General features: G+C 58.8%; 1 protein-coding gene and 1 long non-coding RNA gene across 2 annotated transcripts in view; one reads left to right on the plus strand and one right to left on the minus strand.

The window, feature by feature from the left end:
- Window positions 1-19: 19 nt before the first annotated feature.
- Window positions 20-21,002, plus strand: part of NECTIN1 (nectin cell adhesion molecule 1) — a 59,012-nt gene continuing 38,029 nt past the window's right edge. Inside the window, exon 1 of the mRNA XM_049611704.1 lies at window positions 20-588. Coding sequence (XP_049467661.1) covers window positions 510-588 — 79 coding nt within the window. The 5' untranslated portion in view covers window positions 20-509. The remainder of the gene's footprint in view (window positions 589-21,002) is intronic.
- Window positions 15,239-18,327, minus strand: LOC125908875 (uncharacterized). Its single transcript, XR_007453462.1, has 2 exons — window positions 17,386-18,327; window positions 15,239-15,508 (listed from the first exon to the last, which is right to left on the minus strand). It is a non-coding gene; the product is annotated as an uncharacterized LOC125908875 (long non-coding RNA).

Raw genomic sequence — 21,002 nt, forward strand, 5'->3', positions numbered from 1 at the left:
CCGCCCGCCCGCCGCCTGGGCCCCGAGCCCACCGCGCCGCCCGCCCGCCGCCTGGGCTCGTCCCGCCGCCCTCGGAGGACGGCCGGCCATGGACGCCTGCAAGTTGGAGCCGAGCGGGAGGGTGTGAGCGCGCCGGGGGCCGGGAGCCCGCGCCGCGCAGCCGGGCAGCCGGGCGCGCCGGGGGTGGGTCCCTCTCCCCAGCCCGGCTCTGCGTGGAAGAAGAGGGCGGGGACCGGCACGGGGAGGAGAGCGGAGGAGGAGAAGGGGGCATGACTCGTGCAACTTGCGGCGGGCATCCACCGAGCCTCTGAGCCGCCGGCGGCCCGGGGCCCGGATTGCGGCCGCGCGGATCCCACCCAGCCCACCCCGCCCCGGCCGACGGCTGCGGCTGACCTGGATCCTCGGAGCGCCCGGCGGCCGGCAGCGATCGGCCTTCGTCTTCCGGGCTGGTTTCTGGAGCGCGGGGAGCGCTCTCCTCGCGGCCCCTCTCGCCGGACCCCCGGACCCCGATGGCTCGGATGGGGCTTGCGGGCGCCGCTGGACGCTGGTGGGGACTCGCTCTCGGCTTGACCGCATTCTTCCTCCCAGGTAAGCGCGTTCCTCCTCTGCCTTCCACTCTCCCCCCACCCCCCCCTTCCCCGCCACCATCCAATGCCTTCCCGAGGCTGGGAGCTGGACGGCGGGCACGTCTGGGTTACAGGCAGCAGAAGGAGGCAGAAAAGTTGGGTCACGGCTTAGGTAAGGGGGGTGCGAGTGGCACGGCGGAGAAAGAGAGGATGAGAAGCCTCACAGCCTGCCCTGCAGGGAAGCAGTCGGATGCACGTCTCTGTGTAGCAAGAAAGCACTTTCTCCGCTCTGTTTTTCACAAAAATAATAATATGTAATCGCGTTCTATTTATTTAATAACCAGCTCTCAGCTCGGGAAGCAGTTTGGAAACACTGCATGTTACATAAATGCAAAATAATCACCGTAATCGCCGTCTCGGGGTATGAGACAACAGCCCCAGGGGGAGGGCGTCAGTCTCGGAGCTGGTGGGCTGCGGGTTTGGAGGATGGCAGGGGGGCTTCGTCTCTGTCGCCGGCCCCTTCGCCAGACGGCTCCGCGCGCTCGGGCCCCCTCCCGCCCCACGCAGCCACACGCGGGCGCGGAGAGCCGGCTCCTGCGTCAGAGACAGCTTCTCGCTCACCTGCGGTTCCTATCCCGGTGGGTGAGGCCCGGGCCGCGCGGGCTCGCAACCTCCCCGCCTTGCGCGAGCCGGACTTCGCCTCGGAACTCCGCGCCGGGTTTGGGGGCTCTCCCCGGAGGAAGCGCCGCGGGCTCGGTGCCAGCCAGGTGGCTGCATGACCCACTTTCCCGAGGCTGCCCCGCGTGTCCTTCCTCGAGGCGGCCGGCGGCCGAGGGGTTAACCCGATGCCCGACCCTGGGGTGGCCCGCGGTGGCCCATCTGACGGGTGGGGTGGGGGCGGAGGCTGGGACCGGCCCCGGCGTATTGTGCTGGGGAATGAACTGGAAAATGCGTTTAGGAGGCAAATCCGACCGAGTCCCCTCGCCTGGGTTTAACCCTTTGTGTCCCTGGGGAAGCTGCTAGGCTCCCACGGTAGCTGGTGACACCAGCGGGGGTCAGGGTGGGGGTGGGGGTGCCTCCAGCCCTCCGGGAGGAAACCTGAGACGACCTCCCGCCCGGGCTAGATGGGGGGGTTTTGTGGGGGAGGGCGGGGGTTGGCTGGAGCACGTGGTCTGGCCTTAGGATAAGGGGTCGGAGTAGGGAGAGACCAGCTCCGCATGGGGCAAGAATATCACATCTGGAGCGCCGCCGGCAGCGGCCCGTTGGAGACGCCAGCGGTGCCGCAGAATCGCGGGCTAGTTTGTTACCCCGGGGGGCGAGCTTGGCTGCAGCGGTCCGGGGCTGGGGTGTACCCCTGGAAGGCAGGAACCTGGCCTCATTCAATTCTATGCCCCTTCTGCCTCCAGCTCACTGCCAGGGCTCCACCGATCTGGCTGAATGGCCTATGGTAGCAAAAGCACTTTGTGGAGGCCGGCACCACAGTGCCCCCACCCCTGCAGCCTGTGGGGTGCTGCCCTGCTAGGTGGGGGGCGGGAATTCTAGGGCACACAAGCAGCATTATCCATTTCTAGGGGCCTGAGTCGACCCCCCCTTCCCCCGCAGGGTGGTCGTGGTGAGTGAGAGGTCTTTCTCTCACACCGGACCTCCTGGGAAGCCAGCCAGAGCTTAGGCCCTAGGACTTCTCTGACCACGGGAAGGGGGGTGCGGTGAGCTTCTGGGAACCCTTCAGTTGCATAGTGTCCACACCCAGATGCTAGGGAAAGGAGAGCTTTTGGGGAGCTCTAGCTGGTCTGGCACACCAGGGGTTAACCTCATTCCCATCGGACAAAGAGTGGAAAGGCTTGGGGGCAAAGAATGGACTCACCCCCTTTTCCACTCCTTTCGTTGTTCTCTTCCCCCAGCTTTGAGGTACATAGTGGTTAACTCCTCTGGGGGGCTGGAAGCCTGCCCTGCTCCACCCCACTCAGGAAGTGGGGTCAGGGAGATGGCAGTCTCACCTGGCTCAGTGTAGACACTCCCCTCTCCCCAAAACTGCAGATTGAGGGGTGGGATGCAGACAGAGAACTACAACTCAGGCACTTAAGCCCTCCTCGGTCGACTGTCATTGTTATGGCCGGGGTGGCATCAGGGGCAGCCAGAATTCATCCCCCCCGCTGGCCAAGCTCCCTCGCACACCCGCCTGTGTGCCCTGTGCCCCTGCAAAGGGAGGTGGGCGGGTGTGGTTGTGCCCCTCTGACACTGGATGGAGGCTGGGGGGCTCAGAAGTTGCCTGCCCACACCCCACTTTCCACCACTCGCCAGCTCCCTCCTGAGTGCTTTCTGTTGCTCCTCTCTGGAGACTTGCCAGCCGGATGCTCTTTTCTGGGTTCTCCTGGGCTGTGTCAGGGAGCATGGAGGGCAAAGAGAGGTCCTCTCTCTGGGGCGAAGCAGGTGGGGGCAGCCCCCAGTGTGTGCGATGGCCCTCTGACTAAAAAAAAAAATAAAAACACTCAATCTGGCTATTGACGTGTAAACACAGAAGTATGTTTTCAACAACACAGCCTTTACCAGGCTGGGTGGTAAAGCCCACAAGCTTCGGAGATAACAGTCTGTGGTTCCTACAGGTCAACTCAGAGGAGATGGCCGGTGGAGCATAGGGACGACACCCCCGAAGAGGGACAGGAGGAGCCCTGGGGAGGAGGCAGAGAACCTGCCTTAGAAGCAGGTGCACAGAGCCGGTGTCCCACCTACACCACACCCTCCCTAATTGGCTTCCCCAAACCTTTTGTCTGGAAAGAGAACACACACCCCAGGTGTCGTGCACACCCTCGGAAGACCTGTCGGGCCCGCGGCACATCCCTTCTCTGCAGTCTGTACAGAGCCTGCAGAAGGTGGTTTCCTTCAAAACTCCGAGTGTCGGAGCTGCTGGGCTATTTTCCTCTCTCCCCATTTCTCACAGACAGTGATGTGCTCAGGCTTGCTGGGCAGGACATTATGGCAAAACCAATTCTGCCGGCCTGGGGATTACAGCGTGTGCGAACAGCAATCTCAGTGCCCGCTTTGGAGGCTGCGCTGTAGAGAGTGTCTCAGAATCAGATTCAAGGCCTGACAGTCCAAGCTGGAGGGGAGGAGAAGATCTTGCAGAGCCTGGGCCCCGCAGCCCTGGCTGAGCAGCCCGTAAGGCATCTCTGAGCCTGAATATCTGTGGCTCAGGGGGACAGGTGGTCCCTTGTTGCCCGATGCCGGCCAAGATGATGATACCAGTTCCCGTCTCAGCCACTCAGCTTTGCACAATGAACCCACCTACTCGTTAGCCACTTCCTGACCCAGGACCCCGTTGAATGCTGCCAGGACGGTCATGCCAGCCAGCAGAACCCTGGTGCCGATGGCTCAGCAAGCGAGCAAGTGGGCCAGGCTTGGGGGGGCAGGGGGTGGCGCGGGGCCGGGGCACGGGCAGAGGGTCTGCCCCCGTTGCTGCTTCTTACGATACTGCCATTGTTTAGCAGCTGACTTACGTTCATTGTTCGGCACAAACAGAAAACACCCGAGGGAGGTGTGAATATACCTTCGATTTTCCTGATTGTATCTTTTCCTGGTTAACCTGGTAACTTGAGTGGCTCCCACCTGGGGGAGAGACAGACCGAGGGGGTACCTGTGTATTCGCCTGATTTACCGTCATTGTCGTTGTTGTTGTTTTGACTCTGACCGTCAGCCCGCGTGCCGGACTAGACTGGACACCAGCCAGCTGTGGCGCTCCGGCGGTGACATTTCTGACAGCCTGCATATCGTCTCACCATCCGTGTGGATTGGCACACACACGTGCCAGGCTTTGTGTGCTTGCGTCGGTGATCTGCAATCCCCTGTGCACGGGCAGACCCACGGGCGCGAGGGCAAGGAGGTCTTGGGCGCTGGTGGCTGTGGGTCGGCACGGGACTAGGGCTATAACTGTATATCAGGTGTATATTCACATATAACCGATCTCTTCTGTCTTTCCCACTAGGGTTTTGTGAGTGGCTCTGAGCCTTGATAAGACCTGTGTTGATGTCACAGGGTCAGAGAGGTGATTTGGGGAAGAGACCTAGGACTTGCCAGGTGGGCTGCTGGGTCCTTTGAGAGCCGGAAGCCTTTACACTGGTTTCTTTTTCTGTTCTTGCCCTTGGCTTTACACTGGGCCTCTGCATGCTCACCTGGTGAGGAAGGAGACTTTCCTGTCTTGTCTCCCTGGCCCATGGTATCTGGATCCTGGTGTCGACTGGGGCCCGGCTTGCCCCAGGGCTTCTCCAGATCCCTAGAAGGCTGGGAGGGGCCCCGGGAGATAGGTTTGCAGCTACTCATTGGGCATCTTTACTTTGTGCCTGAACACTTGGGGGAAAGGGGATCATCTGAGGAGAAAGGTGGCCAACTCTGGGCATTTTAAAAGGGGCAGGAGTGCGGGTTTGGGTCCTCCACGAAAATAGCCCCGTGGAACCAACCACAGGTGTACTCAGGTCGGCAACATACACGTGCCTGGAACCACCCTGGGCTCCGTGCAGCAGAATGGGAGAGCCCCCTGAGAGGGAATGAGGGGCAAGAGGCAGGGAAGAACTTTGCCTGTCCTGGGAACCCAGGACCCCGTGCCCAAGATCGGCTGGCAGGTGTTTCTCCCCCACGATGCCCGCCCCTCTCCATAGAGACCAGGTCCGCCGAGCCAGCAGCAGATGTGCTGGCGGGGGCAGGAGGTAACTTAAGATCTGAGCAGGGATCACTTTGCAGAGGGAATGCCCTGCGTTGGAGATAACACCCCTTAGTCCAGTTAACCCTTGAAACTCTGGATTGTGCTGATCTGGGAGATGGGGAGAGGGAAGAGGTGGGAAGAAAACACATCAAGCCTAGCACCTGAACCCTGACCCGTTCCCGAAGGACAGATGAACACAGTGCAATAGGAGAGACCCGACAAGGACACAAAGGAAGTCTTCCTGGTGGCAGATGACGGGCTCTTTACTTTAGGGCAGTGGATAATCCCAAGGTTTATCCTTGAATGGGGGAGGGGAGCAATGGTATGTATTCCCCCCTCCCCCCCCCCCCCACCCGCCCCGGGCTCATGGGATCTGTGCCTTTCACAGTCTTCTAGGGCAAGGCAACAGCGGTCTCGGGCCCTAGTTCTGAGAGAGCGGCAGACGGCTTGGGTCCTCTCCCTGCAGCCTAGGAAGGACCCCATCGTGGCCACCCAGCATAGTGAGACAGCAGAGTGCAGCCAGGTGGACTGGGTTTGAATCCCAGCTCTCCTACTTGCTGGCTGAGTGGCTAAGTTACTTTGTAAGCCTCAGTTTTTCCCATCTGTAAAATGGGTTTCTGTTAATACAGATTCCAGAGGTTGTGAAGTGTAGATGGACAATAAAGTATGAAAAGTGCTTACTTAGCTCGTCGCCCGGCCTGTGATAAACATGCAGTAAAGTGGCAGCTACTCCTATTCTCCACGCCCATCCTCTGAGTGGTCCCGGCGCCCTCTCAGCTGCCAGCTGGGCAGTGGCCACTTTGTACTCCCTTGAGAAAGAGCCACTCAGCTGCCTGCCCAGTGCTGACCTCTCTTCCCTTGTCGCCAACCGGGAGCTGCTCATTGAGCCCCGCCTGGAAATGAGGGCAGGGGCTGCAGCAGCCCCTGGGGGCTCAGATGGCCTGGTGGGCTCCAGGCACCTGCGCGCCCGACCCCGGTGGTCGTGTACTCACAAGCAGCAGGTGCTGTGTGGTCTTTGCTCTGCAGCCTGTCACCAGGGGCTCTCCCCGGCACCCTCCTCACTCCCTGGCTACATCTGGAGTACTGGCTGTGGTAGAAGCCGGGGCCGGCAGGGAGGGCCTGGGGCTCAGCCCCTGCCTTCCTTCAAAATTCCACGTTTGGGGGAAGGGTGGGCAGCACGACCCTCTCTCCCGCAGCCCACTCATCTGGCAAGACGGTACAGCCAGATAGAGCATCCCTCCTGGCGTCACCCCCTTCTCACTGGCAGGAAGCCCTCTTCCAGTTTCCAGTTTCTCCCCAGTAGCCCCGGGGAGAATGGTATTCCTGGCCCTTCCATTTCTTTTTTTTTTTTTTTTTTTTTTTTTTTTATTTATTTTTGGGGGACAGAGAGAGACAGAGCATGAACGGGGGAGGGGCAGAGAGAGAAGGAGACACAGAATCGGAAACAGGCTCCAGGCTCCGAGCCATCAGCCCAGAGCCTGACGCGGGGCTCGAACTCACAGACTGCGAGATCGTGACCTGGCTGAAGTCGGACGCTTAACCGACTGCGCCACCCAGGCGCCCCCTGGCCCTTCCATTTCACAGATGAGGAAAGTGAGTCAGGCTTAGTCATTTGCTGACCATCTCAAGCCAGGGAGGCCAAATCAGGTGCCAGAACTTGTGACTTCAAATCCAGTAGATGAGGGAGATGACACAGGCTGAGATGCACAGATACAGAAGAGGCTGAGCCGGGCCACCACAGAACGTGTCCGGTGAGACGGTCATTCACTTCACCAGCCACCACCATTCTCCCCCTACAACAAGCCAGAGCTCCCTGGGGAATGGAGGGAAAAGGGGAGGACATAGGTTGGAGGGTGGCCCAGCCGGAGGGAGCTGACCGTGGAGCCCAGGTCGGCACGCCCAGTAAGAACAGCTAGGGGAGCCAGGGAGAACAGTGTCCCTCTGGAAGCTAGAGCATCACCCCCTGGAGATCTAGCCTGAGACATGGGCAGGGCCCTGAGGTATGAGCACAGAGCCCCAGGGCACAGGCAGGCACTGGGGCAGAGAGTGGCGCTCCGAGAGCACGCGGACACACAGAGCCACAGAGAGGAGAAGGGGTGAGATTTGGCAGGCAGAGCAGACTCCCTCTCCTGGGCCACTCCCCGCCCCGCTCTGGCCTGCACAGACCCCAATGTCATTCCCAGTTTATGAGGAGTCTCATTACCAAGCCACAGACAATAAAACCCGCCCGGCCACTCTGGCCCGGATCTCATTAGAGGACATTAGTTCCACTGGCTGGTAGCTCCACGGGGAGACAGCGGCAGGCGTGGCCCAGGAAGCAAAGCAGGCCAGTGGCCATGGGCATGAGAAGGTCCCATTGGGAGTTGGAGTTCGATCTGTGGGCTTAAGTGGAGTTCTTTGCCTCCCCGTTCCCTGTCCTGGAATGTGTGCTCCCCAAAGCTGCAAACACAGGTTCCCTCCTGCCCACTCGAATCCCCAGTTCTGTCCCCTGCCTGAAGGGGAGAAGCACACGCTCCCTCCAGGGCTGTTCGTAGGAGCCCGCCTTGTCTGGCATGAGCTGGCTGAGAAGCTTAGCAAAACACCATCCTGCGGAGGGGGGCCTTGGGGTCAGGGGACGGCTCCCCACGCTCACCCGTAGGTCTGAGAGTCACATCCCAGCAGTAGAGATGAGTTTGGCTTCCTCATGGCCACCCTGACTTGAGAATCCTGGCCCATCCTCCTGCCCCGTGGGGGTGGAGACCTGGGGACCCCACGGTGGAAACATTTTTCCTCCCTGAAGATGCACTTCTGTCACCTGACAGCTAGGACAGGGTCTCACCGGTCTCACACCGCTCCCTGAGGTGGGGTAACTTGTCCACAGTTGCTGTGACGGAAGCTTGGGTGCCGTCATGGGGTTCTCCCCACCAGAGCCGGGATTATTTCTCGCTCAGCAGAGTCGAGTGCCTGTCGACAGCCCGGCTCCTCTCTGCCTCTGCCTTCCCCTCTCTGCTTTATCTTGATCTCTCTTTTCCTACAATCCTCTGCATATACCTGCTGGTCACCAGAATACCACCGGGGCTCAGTGGTCATCACCATAAAAAACAAGCCCAGAGCAAAGGAAAGCTCGCCCCTTCCTGGTACCTCCGTCTTGTGGAGGAAAAGTAAGCGACAGGCGCAAATAACTTGTTCTTAGCGCACACGAGCTCACTTGGTACGCTTCCATGGAGGGTCACACAGGCCAGCCCACGCTTTGGCGCATGAGCTGGTTTGCCCGCCAAATGAGTCAGCGGAGCTGGGAGGGCCGATCTGTTTGGGCAGACGCGAGTCCGCCTCGCTCTGGAGAAAAGGGGACTAGAGACCTGTACTAGCTCCTGGGGCTCCCCCCGTAGGGCCCTAGTCTCGAGCCGGTCTGGAGTGCTGGCCCCAAGGGGGATCGGTGAGGCTGCCTCCATGCGCTCTGGTTCCTGGGGCCCAAGCCGCGCCTCCAGCACGCCCTCCCTCAGTCCTGGTATCTTGTGGGCAAATGCTGCCAGCCTGCTAGGACAAAGAAAGTTAGAGAAGGTGCCTCAGAGCCAAGCCAGCCTTGCCACCACTTGATATGGGCCCCACCTCGGGAGGGGCTGTTAGTAGCGCCCTTGTTCACGGGACTGTTGCCACAGCCCCTGCCTCCTGGCTCTCTGGCTCCAGTCTGCTCACACGGCTTCTTGGATGGATACACCTAAAGGGCACGTGAGAAAGACGCTCACAGGCCCAGAAGCATCCAATGGCTATCCCCTCCCTAGCTCCTCTCTCACTGCCCTCCCCCGCACGCCAGGCCCACCCAGCCACACACCCCTCTATTCATGTCCCACGTTTTCCCACCTCAGTGCCTTTGCACATGCCAGCACCCCCCCCCCCCCAACGCCTAAAGTTCTCCCTTCCTTCCCATATCTAAATACTGAGATCAAGAGCCACTTCTGTCATGAACCTCGTGACCCACCCCCTCTCCCAGCTGGGGATAACCTCTCCCATCTCAAAGCCCCCTGGCACCTCCTCCATGCCCCCCTATGGCATTAACCACTCTGCATCTTGCTGTATAGTTATTTGAGCCTGGGGTTTTTCTTCTCCCCAAGACCAAGAGCTCCAAAAGGACAAGTCCACTGCTGATGGATCTCGGTGTCCCCGGGGCCTAGTACAGGCTTGGCCACATCGTGGGCCAGGTGGATGCATGGTTGGTTGTTTGGGCAGCTGATGACGATGGTGGTGATAACAAACTTTATATTGAGACTTCTTGGGTGCCCAACACTGTTATAAACACCTCACATGTAATCACTGACTTAATCTTCATTACCACTCATGTAGAGGGCCCTTCTCTTCTCCCTTTTTTCACACGTGGAAAGATGAGGCCCAGGCAAAGGTTAGACCACCTGCCCGTGGTCCCACAGCTACTAGGAGGCAGAGCCAGGATTCAGCTCCAGGAAGTCAGGCCCAGTGTCCACGATCATACCGCTTAGCTAAGCTGCCTCTCTCCTGGGTGGATGGGTGACGGAGAAAGACGGCTTACCACTCCTGGACTAACACAAGACCCTGCGTCCAGGATGCCCACCACCCTCGTATATCGCTCAGCGCCCCCTGCTCCCTTTGATGGCGCAGGAATAACCTGGTGCGGCCCTGGAGCGGGTGAGGTTATTAGTGCCCATCATCAGAGTCTCGGTGGTCATTACTGCGTCCTTGGATACCTTACAGGTGCTCGAAGTAGCAACCATTGCACTGCTGGTAGATTCCACTGCAGTCCCTGTTTTCTCTTGGGAGTGTGAATGTGGCTCTGCTGGAAAGAAATGTCTCAATGTCATCACTGTTTCATCCGCTGAGCTTCTGGGTATCACTGATGCCACCTGCGGGGGGAGGGGGTCTCCTCCCATGCTTCACTGACGAGACTAGGGCCAGGTGGAACAGCTTCTCCCAAAGAAGCCGCCTGGAACTATCCGCAGCGGGTGTTCCCAGGCAAGCCCCTGGTCCTGGGTGGGTCCGCAGCTCAGCAAGCTGATCCTATGCCAGTGCCTATCCAAAGCTTCTGGAAGGTTCTGGTCTCGCAGGCCCTCACCCAGAGATCCCAAAAGATGGCAAGGGAGGGGCCCCTACCTGGGGAGGTGGGGAGGATTTAGGGTGTTCACTTGTGCTGGCTGCTTTGATCCCCTGGGATGAAAGGGCCGGTGCTTCCTCTGCCCGAGGCAGGTTCAGAGCAGGGAGCTGAGGACAGAGGCCTGGCAGCCACGGAGCCGGCTTAGAGAACTATCCCAGGGAAGAGGGTCGTGGGAGCAGAAAAATCAAAATGCTCTCTGGACGTTGTGGCTGAGGACTAAGCGACCTCCAGATCGCTCACATGCAGATTGTCCTCTGGAGGGTGACCCCGGGCCGATGCTCCGCTCGGCACACCCTGACCCCGCACATCACCACGTGGACTCAGGCCTCACAAACTTGCTTAATTAGGAGGGTAACTGGGCTGCAAAACAGTCATCTGATAGGTTTCGACGCCAAAGAGAAATTCCTCCTAGACCCTCTGCTGTTCTAGATTATCCATGCTCCGTTAGCTTGAATTACGGCGCGGCCTCTGTGGCCCAGACACAGGCCAGCGCTATGCGATTGGTTCCTGGGCCCGGAATCTGCCCGGCGCCCAGGAAGTGCTTGGAAAGAATAGTAGGATGGAGGGCTCCGGACCCACCTGGCCCCCATCCAAACCTAAGGAGGAGCGCCCTTTGTCGGCACCAAGGGACCCGCATTGCCCTGGGCCCGCGGATGCCCAGCCGCACTCTCGAGCCACACCACCTCCGTGCCCCTCTTCTCTACCCTGTGGGCCAGATGTCCTCCGAGAGTTTGGTGTCAGTGGCAGAAGCTTCCTGCGGTGGCTGCTGGGTAAAAATTGAAGCAGGGGCAGGGACAGCCTCCTCCTGAGTGTATATAAGATCAGAGCACAGCAGCCACACTGCACCGGATTATTTTATTATGATTGCCCACCTCCCCCGCCCCCCAAACTGTCCTCCATCTCATTGGCCTAGATAGCTACATCTCTCAGAATGATGGATGGGCTGCCTCCCCCTTCCCAGGCAGGGTGGCCAGCCCTGCTACCGAGCCACCCTCCTACCCAGCCCCTTCCCAGATTTATTCCCTGTGTTTATGGTGCCCGGAGAGTAATCAGTGTCCTGGGCCGGCTGAACACTCTGATTATCTCCATTCGGCTGATGGATGGGCCTTTGGGGAACTTAGGCAACAGCCCCCCGCTCCCCGTGCCTGCCCCAGCCCGCCCGGCACCCTTCCCAACCTGAGTCACCTCCCCAGAGTCAGATGATGGGCCTCCCTGCCCCTACCAAGGGGGTGGCAATGGGGGAGGGAGGCCGCAACGTCCGTAGGACCCACCTCTTGGCACTGTGGCAGCGATAAGCGGGAAGGGTCTCTGTGGCTCTCCCTTCCTCCCAGAGAGCCTGGAGCAGGGGCAGACAGAGCCACCAGGCCACTTTGCTGGGGACCAGCGCCCCCCCCCCCCCCCCCCCCGACTCAGAAACATCCTGCCCAGGAAATGGCTCGATTCTCCTCTCCCACCTTCTCACTCCATCACTCCTACCCCCTCGGCACTTGTGTATACAGCTCGAGCTGTAATGATAATTTGTGCTGCTTTATGTGTTTCTTTACAAGTGTTTTTATGTCCTCTGTGTGTGTATGAGAGAGGTTTATGGTGTGTGTGTGTGTGTGTGTGTGTGTGTGTGTGCGCGCGCGCGCGCGCTCCCGATTAGACTCTGATTGCCATCTTCTCCCCCACGGAGGCAGGGGGCTCTCCCCCGGCTGGGGGAGGGGAATGGGCAGAGCCTGGATACTGGGGGGCAGGGGCAGGAAGTGGGGGGGGAGAGGCAGGCAATCAAAGATGATGACCGTCAGAGGCAGGGTCTGCACTGCCCCCCAGCCGCCAGTTAGAGAATGCAGAAGGTCAATCTTGGATAATTGTTTTGTCTATAGGATCGCAAACAACTGGTTTGACTGTTTCCTCCCCAGCAAATTGAACCCACCGGCTGCATTGGAACCACGTGGTCCCCGTCTCTTATCACTTACGTGCGCCCTCACGCGTATCTGCGTCTCGTCTCCTCTAAACTTGAGTTCCCTTCCCTGGAAAGCAGGGATGTGATGAGAGGTTTAGAAAAGGTAAATAATGCATGTGGTGTGATGAACACAGTGCCCGCTCCAGAGCGAGCCTGCACACCACTTGGTTATTGTTAGGTGCTGCTGGCCCGGGGAGCCTCCATCAAGGGGAGGGGCAGTTCCCTGGGACCGGGCAGCCTGGCCCAGCACACCGCAGGGGTCCCTCGGCTGAGTTCCTGTCACTCCTCAACTTGGCCTAACAGGGGACGGCACCTGCCCTCTGACCTGACACACAGCAGGTGACAGCTGAGGGTGCCCTCTCTTAGTGGCCACAGGACAGTGGCCTGGCTGGGAGATGGAGAGAAGGAGCCGGGGCCTTGCAGGGTCGGCCCAAGTAAACCTATCACTCCTCCTAAGCCTTCCCTGCTGGGCTGTGAAGGGCCTAGGGACGGGGAGTGCGTTCTCCCGCCCCCTTGCAGGCCGGTTAAATTTCTGAGCCTATGCGTTCCCCTCCCCTCCCATCCTCGGGTCCAAAAAGAGCCTCCCAGCTATCAGCTGAGGGTACCTCCCTTCCCTGCAGGGGAAGATAACTCCCTTCCCTGTGGAGGATAGACTGGGTAAGTCAGGAGAAACCTGGCGTTGGAAGGAGAGTTGAATGATCCTTCTTAAAACCCCTCAACTGCAGCGCTACCAGCTGGTTGAACATCCAGCTCCAGCATGAATACCTCCAACGATGGGGAACTCACCACCCTACGTGGATGCCCCTACAGCTCTCACTGCCCCAGATTCTTCCTCGCACGGAGCTGAAGTCTGCGTGCCTGAAGCTCCCACCCATTAATCCTGCTTCTGCCCACTTGGGATCGTGTGGAGCGCGTCTGATCTTGCACGTGATATACTTCAGGCATTAAAGAGGGTCTCCAGCTCTCAGTTTTCTCTCCCACGAGTGCTTTTGACCAGGTCTGACACGCTCTCTCGATCCCCGGTGGCCGGTGTGATGCCCCAAATACGGCTGACCTGCCCGAGGATTTTGGCCTAGGATTCCCCAGCCACTACAACCACCCTGGGATCCGGGAGTTGGCACAGTGGGTCGGCTGCCTTCACGCCTCCCCACCTCCACCTCACCCCTTCCGAACCCTGTTTTCCTTTGGATTAACAATAAATTGCAGTGAAAGATCCGCTTATCTCCAGCGGGAATTAAGGAATTAAGTTGGTGATGGGGAGAGAAGGGCCTGAGAAAGGGAGCATATTGCACAGATTCAGGGCATAGGGAGGACAGCGGGGAGGGCAGTGGGGAGGGGCCGCCTGCCGTCACTGTCACTTCGCCCTGGAGACAGCAGGAGCAGCCCCTAATTCTCCCAGCAGCCTGTGCCCTGATGGGGACGGGTGGGGGCCAGTTGGAATGGGTGTGGTCACCGTGGGAGGCAGTGCACCACAGGGACGCCCACATGGGGTGATCTCCTGGCAGCCTCTCGTGTCGCCCATTAGCGCCTCACGACATGGGGCAGCGGCTCCATGGCATGTCGCGGCACTAAGGGCGAGCTGGGGCATGTGGCCGGGTGAGGCACCGCACCCCGCTGTCTGACACTGTGATACGGAGGCCGTGATATGGTCCACCACCCTGCAGGCAGTTCATCGGTACCATCCAGGCACTACATAGCCCGTAGGCAGACCCTTGTGACCCACTTTGTTTCTCAGTTGAGACTGAATTAACCATGGCTTCCTGTGGCCCGTTGTTAGATGAGGCTCTCGCCCCTGGAGCATCTGGGCTTCCCTGAATCCTGAAGGTAACCCAGCAGCCTCCCTCCTGAACCCCAGCATGCCTCTGCCCTTCTCAGCTCCAGTGCCCCTGCCCAAAGCCCGGGAGGCTCAGCTTGGAACCCCTTCTCCCACGTCCCCGAGGCTTCCCGATCCCTGCCACCCTCCCTGTCACCAGACCCCTCCCTAGCAGCACATTTGGGAGCTCCCCTCCCTCCTTTTCCCTACTCCTCCGGCCTCCCCCCCCCCCCCCCCCCCTGCCAAACCCTGAGGCTGAACAGGGAGAGATAAGGGGCTGAGCTACCCTCCAGAGTGTGAGGGTGGGGGTTGGAGGCCAAGAGGGGATGGATCCCAAGGACCGCTGCCTTCGGGTCCTCCAGACTAAGCATGGGACCTGCCGCAAATAATAGTTTCAATCACTTGTCATCCTAGTCTCTCCCGACACCCTCCCAGGGCTGGGAGTGGGGGTTGATATTCAATAGCAGCCGCCACCTCTGGGAAGGGCACCGGAAGATAAAATGCAAGGCCAGGCCTGGAGATAGTCTCCACGCTAGGAGGAGGGGCGGGGAGATCTAGGGATGCCTGGGATTCAACACCGGTGAAGTGGTGAAGCCAGAAATGGGGCGCTCAAGTCCAAGAGTCTAGCTGGTTAATAATTAGTAGCTCTGGTTAATCATTGGTGTTTTTCCCCCAATTTCAGCTCCCCCACCCCCACCTTCTAGGCTCTGCCCAGGCCTCTGAAAAAGAAGCCCCCACCTCCGCCCCTGCCCCGGGCCGCCACCTCCTCCCTGTCCCCTCCCCCCCAGCTGGTTTCTGGTCCCTGGAGCCAGTGTGGTATTTAATCTTCAAGAGAGATTAGTGGCCTGTTTTAGCCAGCCTCCCCCCACAGGCTCTTTGGATGCCCCTAGATATTTCCTGCTGGGAGGGCGGGCCCCACGACCACCCCAGAAGGCATCTCCTTAGCAGGGCCCCTGGCCTCTGTTGACTCACTTGGCTGACCTTGCCGCTGGCCAGGCAGGGTCCTGGGGTGACCCTGTGGGTAATGCTTCCCTAATCCTTTAGGTGAGGTCAGTTAGTCAACAGATGTTTATCTATAGGTGCCAGGTCCCTTGTGTCAAGACAAAGTACTTTCAGCAGCTCAAACAGAGGTTCAAGGCTTTATTAAAAGGCTAATGTGCCTCAGGGGGCACTTGAAGACCAGGTGACTCCCCAAGTGGAAACAGGATTGGAGGTTCAGGGTGAGGGGGAGAGGGGGCCACGCGTCCTTGAGCTTGGGCTTTGGGGCGACATTTTCATCTCCAACTGCTAGAAAACTTGCTGTTGGGCCGTGTGGGTTTCCAGGCCTCCTCCTCCATCCGGATCCTTGGTGCTATCCCACCCGATGGGTGCCGGAACAGTTCCTTGAGACCTGTTTTTATAAGGCGTGTGGTCAGGGGATGGGGAGGTGGGAAAGAGGAACCTCTCCCACCTGTTTCAATCCTTTGCGGGAGCTGGTAGGGAGGTCCGGCGCTCCAAACAGGTGTCATTCCTGTTCTCTGGGCACAGAGATGCACAGAGCGGTGCAGAGAATTTCCCGAGTGAGTAAACTAGGCACGGGACTCTGAAGGGGACGTGGGGTGGGGGTGGGGCCCTAATCTGGGCCCTGGAGCAGTGACCTTGAGGCTGAGAGCTGGAGTCTAAGTAGGAGTGGCTGAAGTGGCCCCTCCCCCGTCTACAACCACCACCCTCTGAGACATCCTGGGGGCCTCTCCCCATTCCTGGGGAGCCCGCACACCCCTGTCAGAGCAAGAAGTGTGATGTGTCACAGCCCTGCTCTGTCTGAAGCTCTCTCAAGCTCCCCAGTGCTAGTGACTTAAGTACAGACCCCATGGTCCACGTCGGGGTTTCTCAGCCCCAGCCAGCACTATCTGGACGTTTGGGGCCAGATAATTCCCTTTTATGTGGGACTATCCTGTGCACTGTAGGACGTTCGGTCTCTACCCAGTAGAAGCCAGCAGTGTCCTCCCTCACCCCCCACTGCGTGACACTTAAAAAATGCCTTTAGACATTGCTAAACGTCCCCTGGGAGGCAGAGGCACCCCAGGTGAGAACCACTGGTCCAGGGTCTCACTGTAGCCAGAACCTCCTGCATGGTCTCGTACTTTCTGTCCTCCCCTCGCCCCAGACACGGAGCCCTTTGAAGGAGAGGGCTCAGCCTTGAGATCTCTGCAGGCCTTAGCTCGGTGCCTTGTACACAGTAGATGCTCTGTAAACGTACAGTAAACCGATGGGAGCTGGCTGGCTTCCCTCCTTCTCAGCCCCTAGTAAGCGAGGATGAGGTTTCCTTCTTCTGCGCACCTCTCCGTGTTGTTGGCACTTTGCGTAACCCCCGTAGCCAAGATGTGCAAACTTCCGACGCTTCCCGTTCTCCTTCCTGACACCTCCCATACCCACCTCATGTTGTTTGCGGCAAACAAAAGCATCTTTTCTCATGGCGTTCACATTTGCTAAGTATCTCCTGGGCATCGAGCCCTGGGGGGACCGGAGGGCGCTGTGGCTGCGTGTGTGAAGTCGGGCGTGGCTGTGTGCTTCCGCAGGCAGGTGCGTGCTGGCAGGTGTGTCCGTGTGTGGCGTCCAGACCCCACTCACGCTGAGCTCGTGCCCTCTGCTCGCTGTTTCTCACCTTTCACCCCACCAGGCCTTTGCTCTTGCTGTCCCTCTGCTTGGCGGGCCTTGCTTCGTGGCCTGGCAAGAATCCCCTGCCCCCAATTCATCATTTCCCCCCCAGTATCGTCATGGCACTTTCGAGCATTCTTGCCATAGCACATTGATCGCGTTAGTGGTTAATATTTCCTGTGTCCTTGAGCCTGGGACCATGTCGTGCATGCACGTGTGTGTGTGTGTGCTTGCAATTCCTACTTTCTTAATACATGTTTATTAAATAAATTGAAATAAATTGCTTACTTTATTTTCCAGAGCATTTTCTTTGTACTATTCTAAGCGTGTCTCTGATTAATGGCTTTGCGTAACCTTTCTGCGCGTGCCCTCATGAGTTTCTGTGCGTGTGCGTGTGCATGGACATGCGCACGTATACGTGTGCAGCACTATTTCGTCGCACGTGGATGTTTGGGTGTACATGTGCGCGTGCATCTCTGTTCCAGCGTTTCTGTAGATTTAAATGTGTGTCCCCACCCCCACCCCCCGGTAGTGCCCCTCTCCAAGGTGGCATTCCCTCAACCTTTGCCAAGGGGTGAGGTTAGAGGGGACTGAGTGGGGACCCTCCTCCGGCCAGCTTTCTCCACCCACCTCCCAGAACGTCCTTCTGACCCCAGTCCCTGATCTGCCGGAAGGGATCGGGGGCTTCCTGTCCATCCTCGGGGAGCCCAGGGCGGGCAGCCTGGGTTGGGGGACAGAGCCCTCTGTGGCCTAGTCGCATACACCCCTTTCTCCATCCATCTCTGCCCGGTTTAATTGGAATTTGGCTAGTGGAGACCATCTGTTCTATTCCGCCTGTTTCCATGACAACCAAGTGGCTTGAGACTGAGGTTTGTAGTGAGAGAAGTGGCCTAGAGGATGCTGGGAAAAATCACTGAGGCCCTCCCCCTCACACCTGCTCCGCCTCGCCTTCTCCTCTCTGCCCTGCCCTCGCCCCCAAGCCCAGAGTAAGAATAAAGCTACTGCCCACCAGGGAGTCGGGAGGGCATCACCTTCCTTTCCCAGGCTGCTTTGGGCTTCCTCCGGCTTCCATTCACAAGCACTTGCCCCCGTGCAGACCGGGGTGGGGGGTGGGAGGGGGGCCGGTCCTGCCCTCTGCCCGCCCTGGGACCAGAAGGAAAACCTGGAGACGTGAAAGCCTGCAGGTTTTCCTATAGTTTCAAGCTTCAGCCACCCCTGCCTCCAGACCTCTTCCTCACCCCATCCGAGTGTCAAAATCTTCAACCAAGGACCACACACACACACACACACACACACACACACCACTGTACAAGCATCAGAAATTTCAACCCACTTGTGATGGCTGATCCGTCTCCCCCCTTCCCCAATGCCGGTGTCCAGGGAACCCGAGTCCCCAGACCTTCTAGGTGACAGGGCTTTGAGAATGGGGTCCTTTGCTTCCCAACCTCGGGGGTGAGTGCTCCCTCACAGCCCTGTTATAGTTGCTCAGGACCACACACAAAGGACTCTGTCAGAGCACCTTGCTCCCCAGGGGTCTCCCTCTACCCCTGGTGCAGAGTGGGCCCCACCAAGTACGTGGCACATAAAAGAACTCAGAGCCCAGCAGAGAAACTGGTTGTCCCTGGGCTCCCAGGAGCTCAGACAGGCCCTGACACACTGGGATGTCAGTAAGGCTCCCTCTCTCCTATTTCTGGACAGTTCCGTTTTCACGGTGTTATTTTCTGCCCTAATTTCTCCGTCTATGGCAAAGCCGCTTCCCTGCCTGCTCTATTACCGGGGGACCTGCCTGTCTTCAAAATTAAGTGCTGTGGCTTGTCAGGTGACCTGTCTGTCGCTCAGGTCCCAGGCGAAAGGTGCCAGCCACACCTCTTGAGCATAGGGAGACGGGGAGCCTGCCCCAGATGGGGGGGGGTGGTCCCGGGATCTCTCCAGTGGCCTGCACCCTGCAGAAGGTCGTTGCTCGGAGCAGCTGTGCTGAGCGGGGACCTCTACATTTGAGGGTGCTGCAGCCTTGCCGAGGGTCTCCCAGTGGCCAGCCTGGGTCCATCGGGGCAGTGGTGGTATCCAGCCCCCCACCATCCATTCTTCCAACCCCTGGCAACCACTAATCTACTTCTGCGCCTATGGATTTTCCTGTTCTGGACATTTCCTATAAATGGAATCACACCGTGTGGCCTTTTGGTGGCCGATGTCTTTCACTGTACATTCCATGTGCCTGCTTCTGTGTCACCACCCTGCTTAGAGAGTGTCGGCAGCCCCTCAGTTGCTACAGGGTGACGTGCAGACTCTTGTCTCCTACAGAGCCCTCTTTAAACCAGCGCCCATCTCCCGCCCCATTCACCTCTGCACCAGGAGCCAATGCTCAGCGACATTCAGGCTGTAAAAGACGCTGTCCTGTTCCTGCTCCCTCTTCTCTCTCCGAGGGGCTCCTGCTTACCCTGCAAGACCCAGCTAAAAACCTCCCTCTCCTCCGATCCCTGCATCCCCCTCAGAATCGCTTTTCCTCTTGGACTCCCATCGCTTTTGGTTCGTACTTCAAAAAGCAAACGAAACATAGCACTTAACTCGAGAATTATTTGTTTGCACGCCTGGGTTCCCTGCTAGACGGAGCCTCTAGAGAAAAAGAAAATGCCTTATCCTTTCTCATCCCTCTATCCATCCTCCCACCTCTTACCATCAGCCACCATGGCTGTCACCTCCACCCAAGGGAAGCTGGCCCGGTGCTTGACTCCGAGTATACACTCGGTAACACTTGAGAGATAAAGGCGAGGGAACTAGGAAAGCCAGAGCCGGTAGAGTTCATCTGGGAGAGGTGACCCCGGAGAAGGACCCGGAAGGAGGGGAGGTTTCGGCATCCTGACGTAGCAAAGACTGGCTGGGTGTGGCTGGGTCTGAGAGCTGCCTTCGTGTGGATGCTCAAGGTGACAGAAGGCGGGGAGGTGTCCTTCCCTGAGTTAGAAAGCCTTTGCGGAGCGGGGCGCCTGGGTCATCACTAGCATGGGAGATGGGGTGGAAAGTTTGGCAAAAGGGTGGAGGCCGAGTGGGGGCGGGGCAGCAAAAGAGAGCAGAGGGCGACCCTTAGCTAGAAAAGGAGAGCGGCGGGTACAGGAGAGGAAGGTACCCCAGCAGACGCAACAGCTTGTGCAAAGACCCAGAGGCAAGGCAGAGCCTAAAATATCCTGGAGGAGAGAGCCTGGCATGGGGGAGGGGGAGGGCTGGGTGAAGCTCAGGCTGGTGGGATGAACGGGACCCCAGTTGCCCAGGGAGCTTTACGACGAGCTGAGCATGGTGACCTATGCACCTGTCTCTGATGAAAACCTCCCCGTCCTTCAAGGGCCACTTAAGGACGGACGGACTTTCCCTGACCACCCCAGCTGGCAAGGGTGGCTGTCCTCCGCACATGGAAACTACTGGAAGGCGAACGATGGGTTTTAAAACCCTCCCCTTCCTCAGCCAGCCCCACGGGGAGGAGTTGAAGGGCAGGGGTGGACTGGGGTTGCCTGCCACATCCTAGCTTTGTGCCTTGGACATCCTAGTCCGCTTCTCTGACCCTCAGTTTCTGCCCCTCTGAATGTTGACCACCTGAGCACGAAAGCGGGGTAACACCACCGACTCCAAGGATTCGATGAGCTGGGACATAGATGCTCTGAAGGGGCCGTGTGGGCCTTAACCCCCATGTGCGCTTATCAGCACAGCCAACCAAGTGAAGGAGCCGAGGCCCCTTCCCTCCTTGTCTTTTACATCGTTTCCAAAAGATTGGGAATGCTGACGGGGGCGGGTCCAGGCCGTGTGAAATGGGCTCGAAAGCCATCATATTGGGGGTGGCCGGTGGATCACAAACACAGCCTTCACTCTCCAAGGGCAAGGGTGTGCAGAGAAAAGCTACAGTGGTGCTCCCCCGGGGGGGGCCGGTGAGGGGCTGGGGGCCGGGCCAGGGGTAGGACCCAGCCGAGGCCAGCAGCCTTCTCCACGGGGAGTCACCGGAGCCGCTGGCCCTCCCCACGGTGGCATCCAGTTCCCAAGGAGGGTGCCAAGCAGACCTTCTGCCCCTGCAGAAACAAAGCTGCCTAATTGCCTTTTAATCTGGGGATGTCGGTGTGCTCGAGTTGGTGCTGAATTGTAAGGGGAGATAATATCTTTCCCTTTGAGTGAAAAGTTATTTGATCTCTGTGTGTCAGAGGAAAGCCTGTGCCCAGGGAAGAGGTGGGACGGAAGGGAAAGGTGGAAGGGGAGGGTGCTGGCTTTAT

This window comes from Panthera uncia, chromosome D1 (genome assembly GCF_023721935.1).
Source record: "Panthera uncia isolate 11264 chromosome D1, Puncia_PCG_1.0, whole genome shotgun sequence".
In the NCBI taxonomy this organism is placed as follows: Eukaryota; Metazoa; Chordata; class Mammalia; order Carnivora; family Felidae; genus Panthera; species Panthera uncia.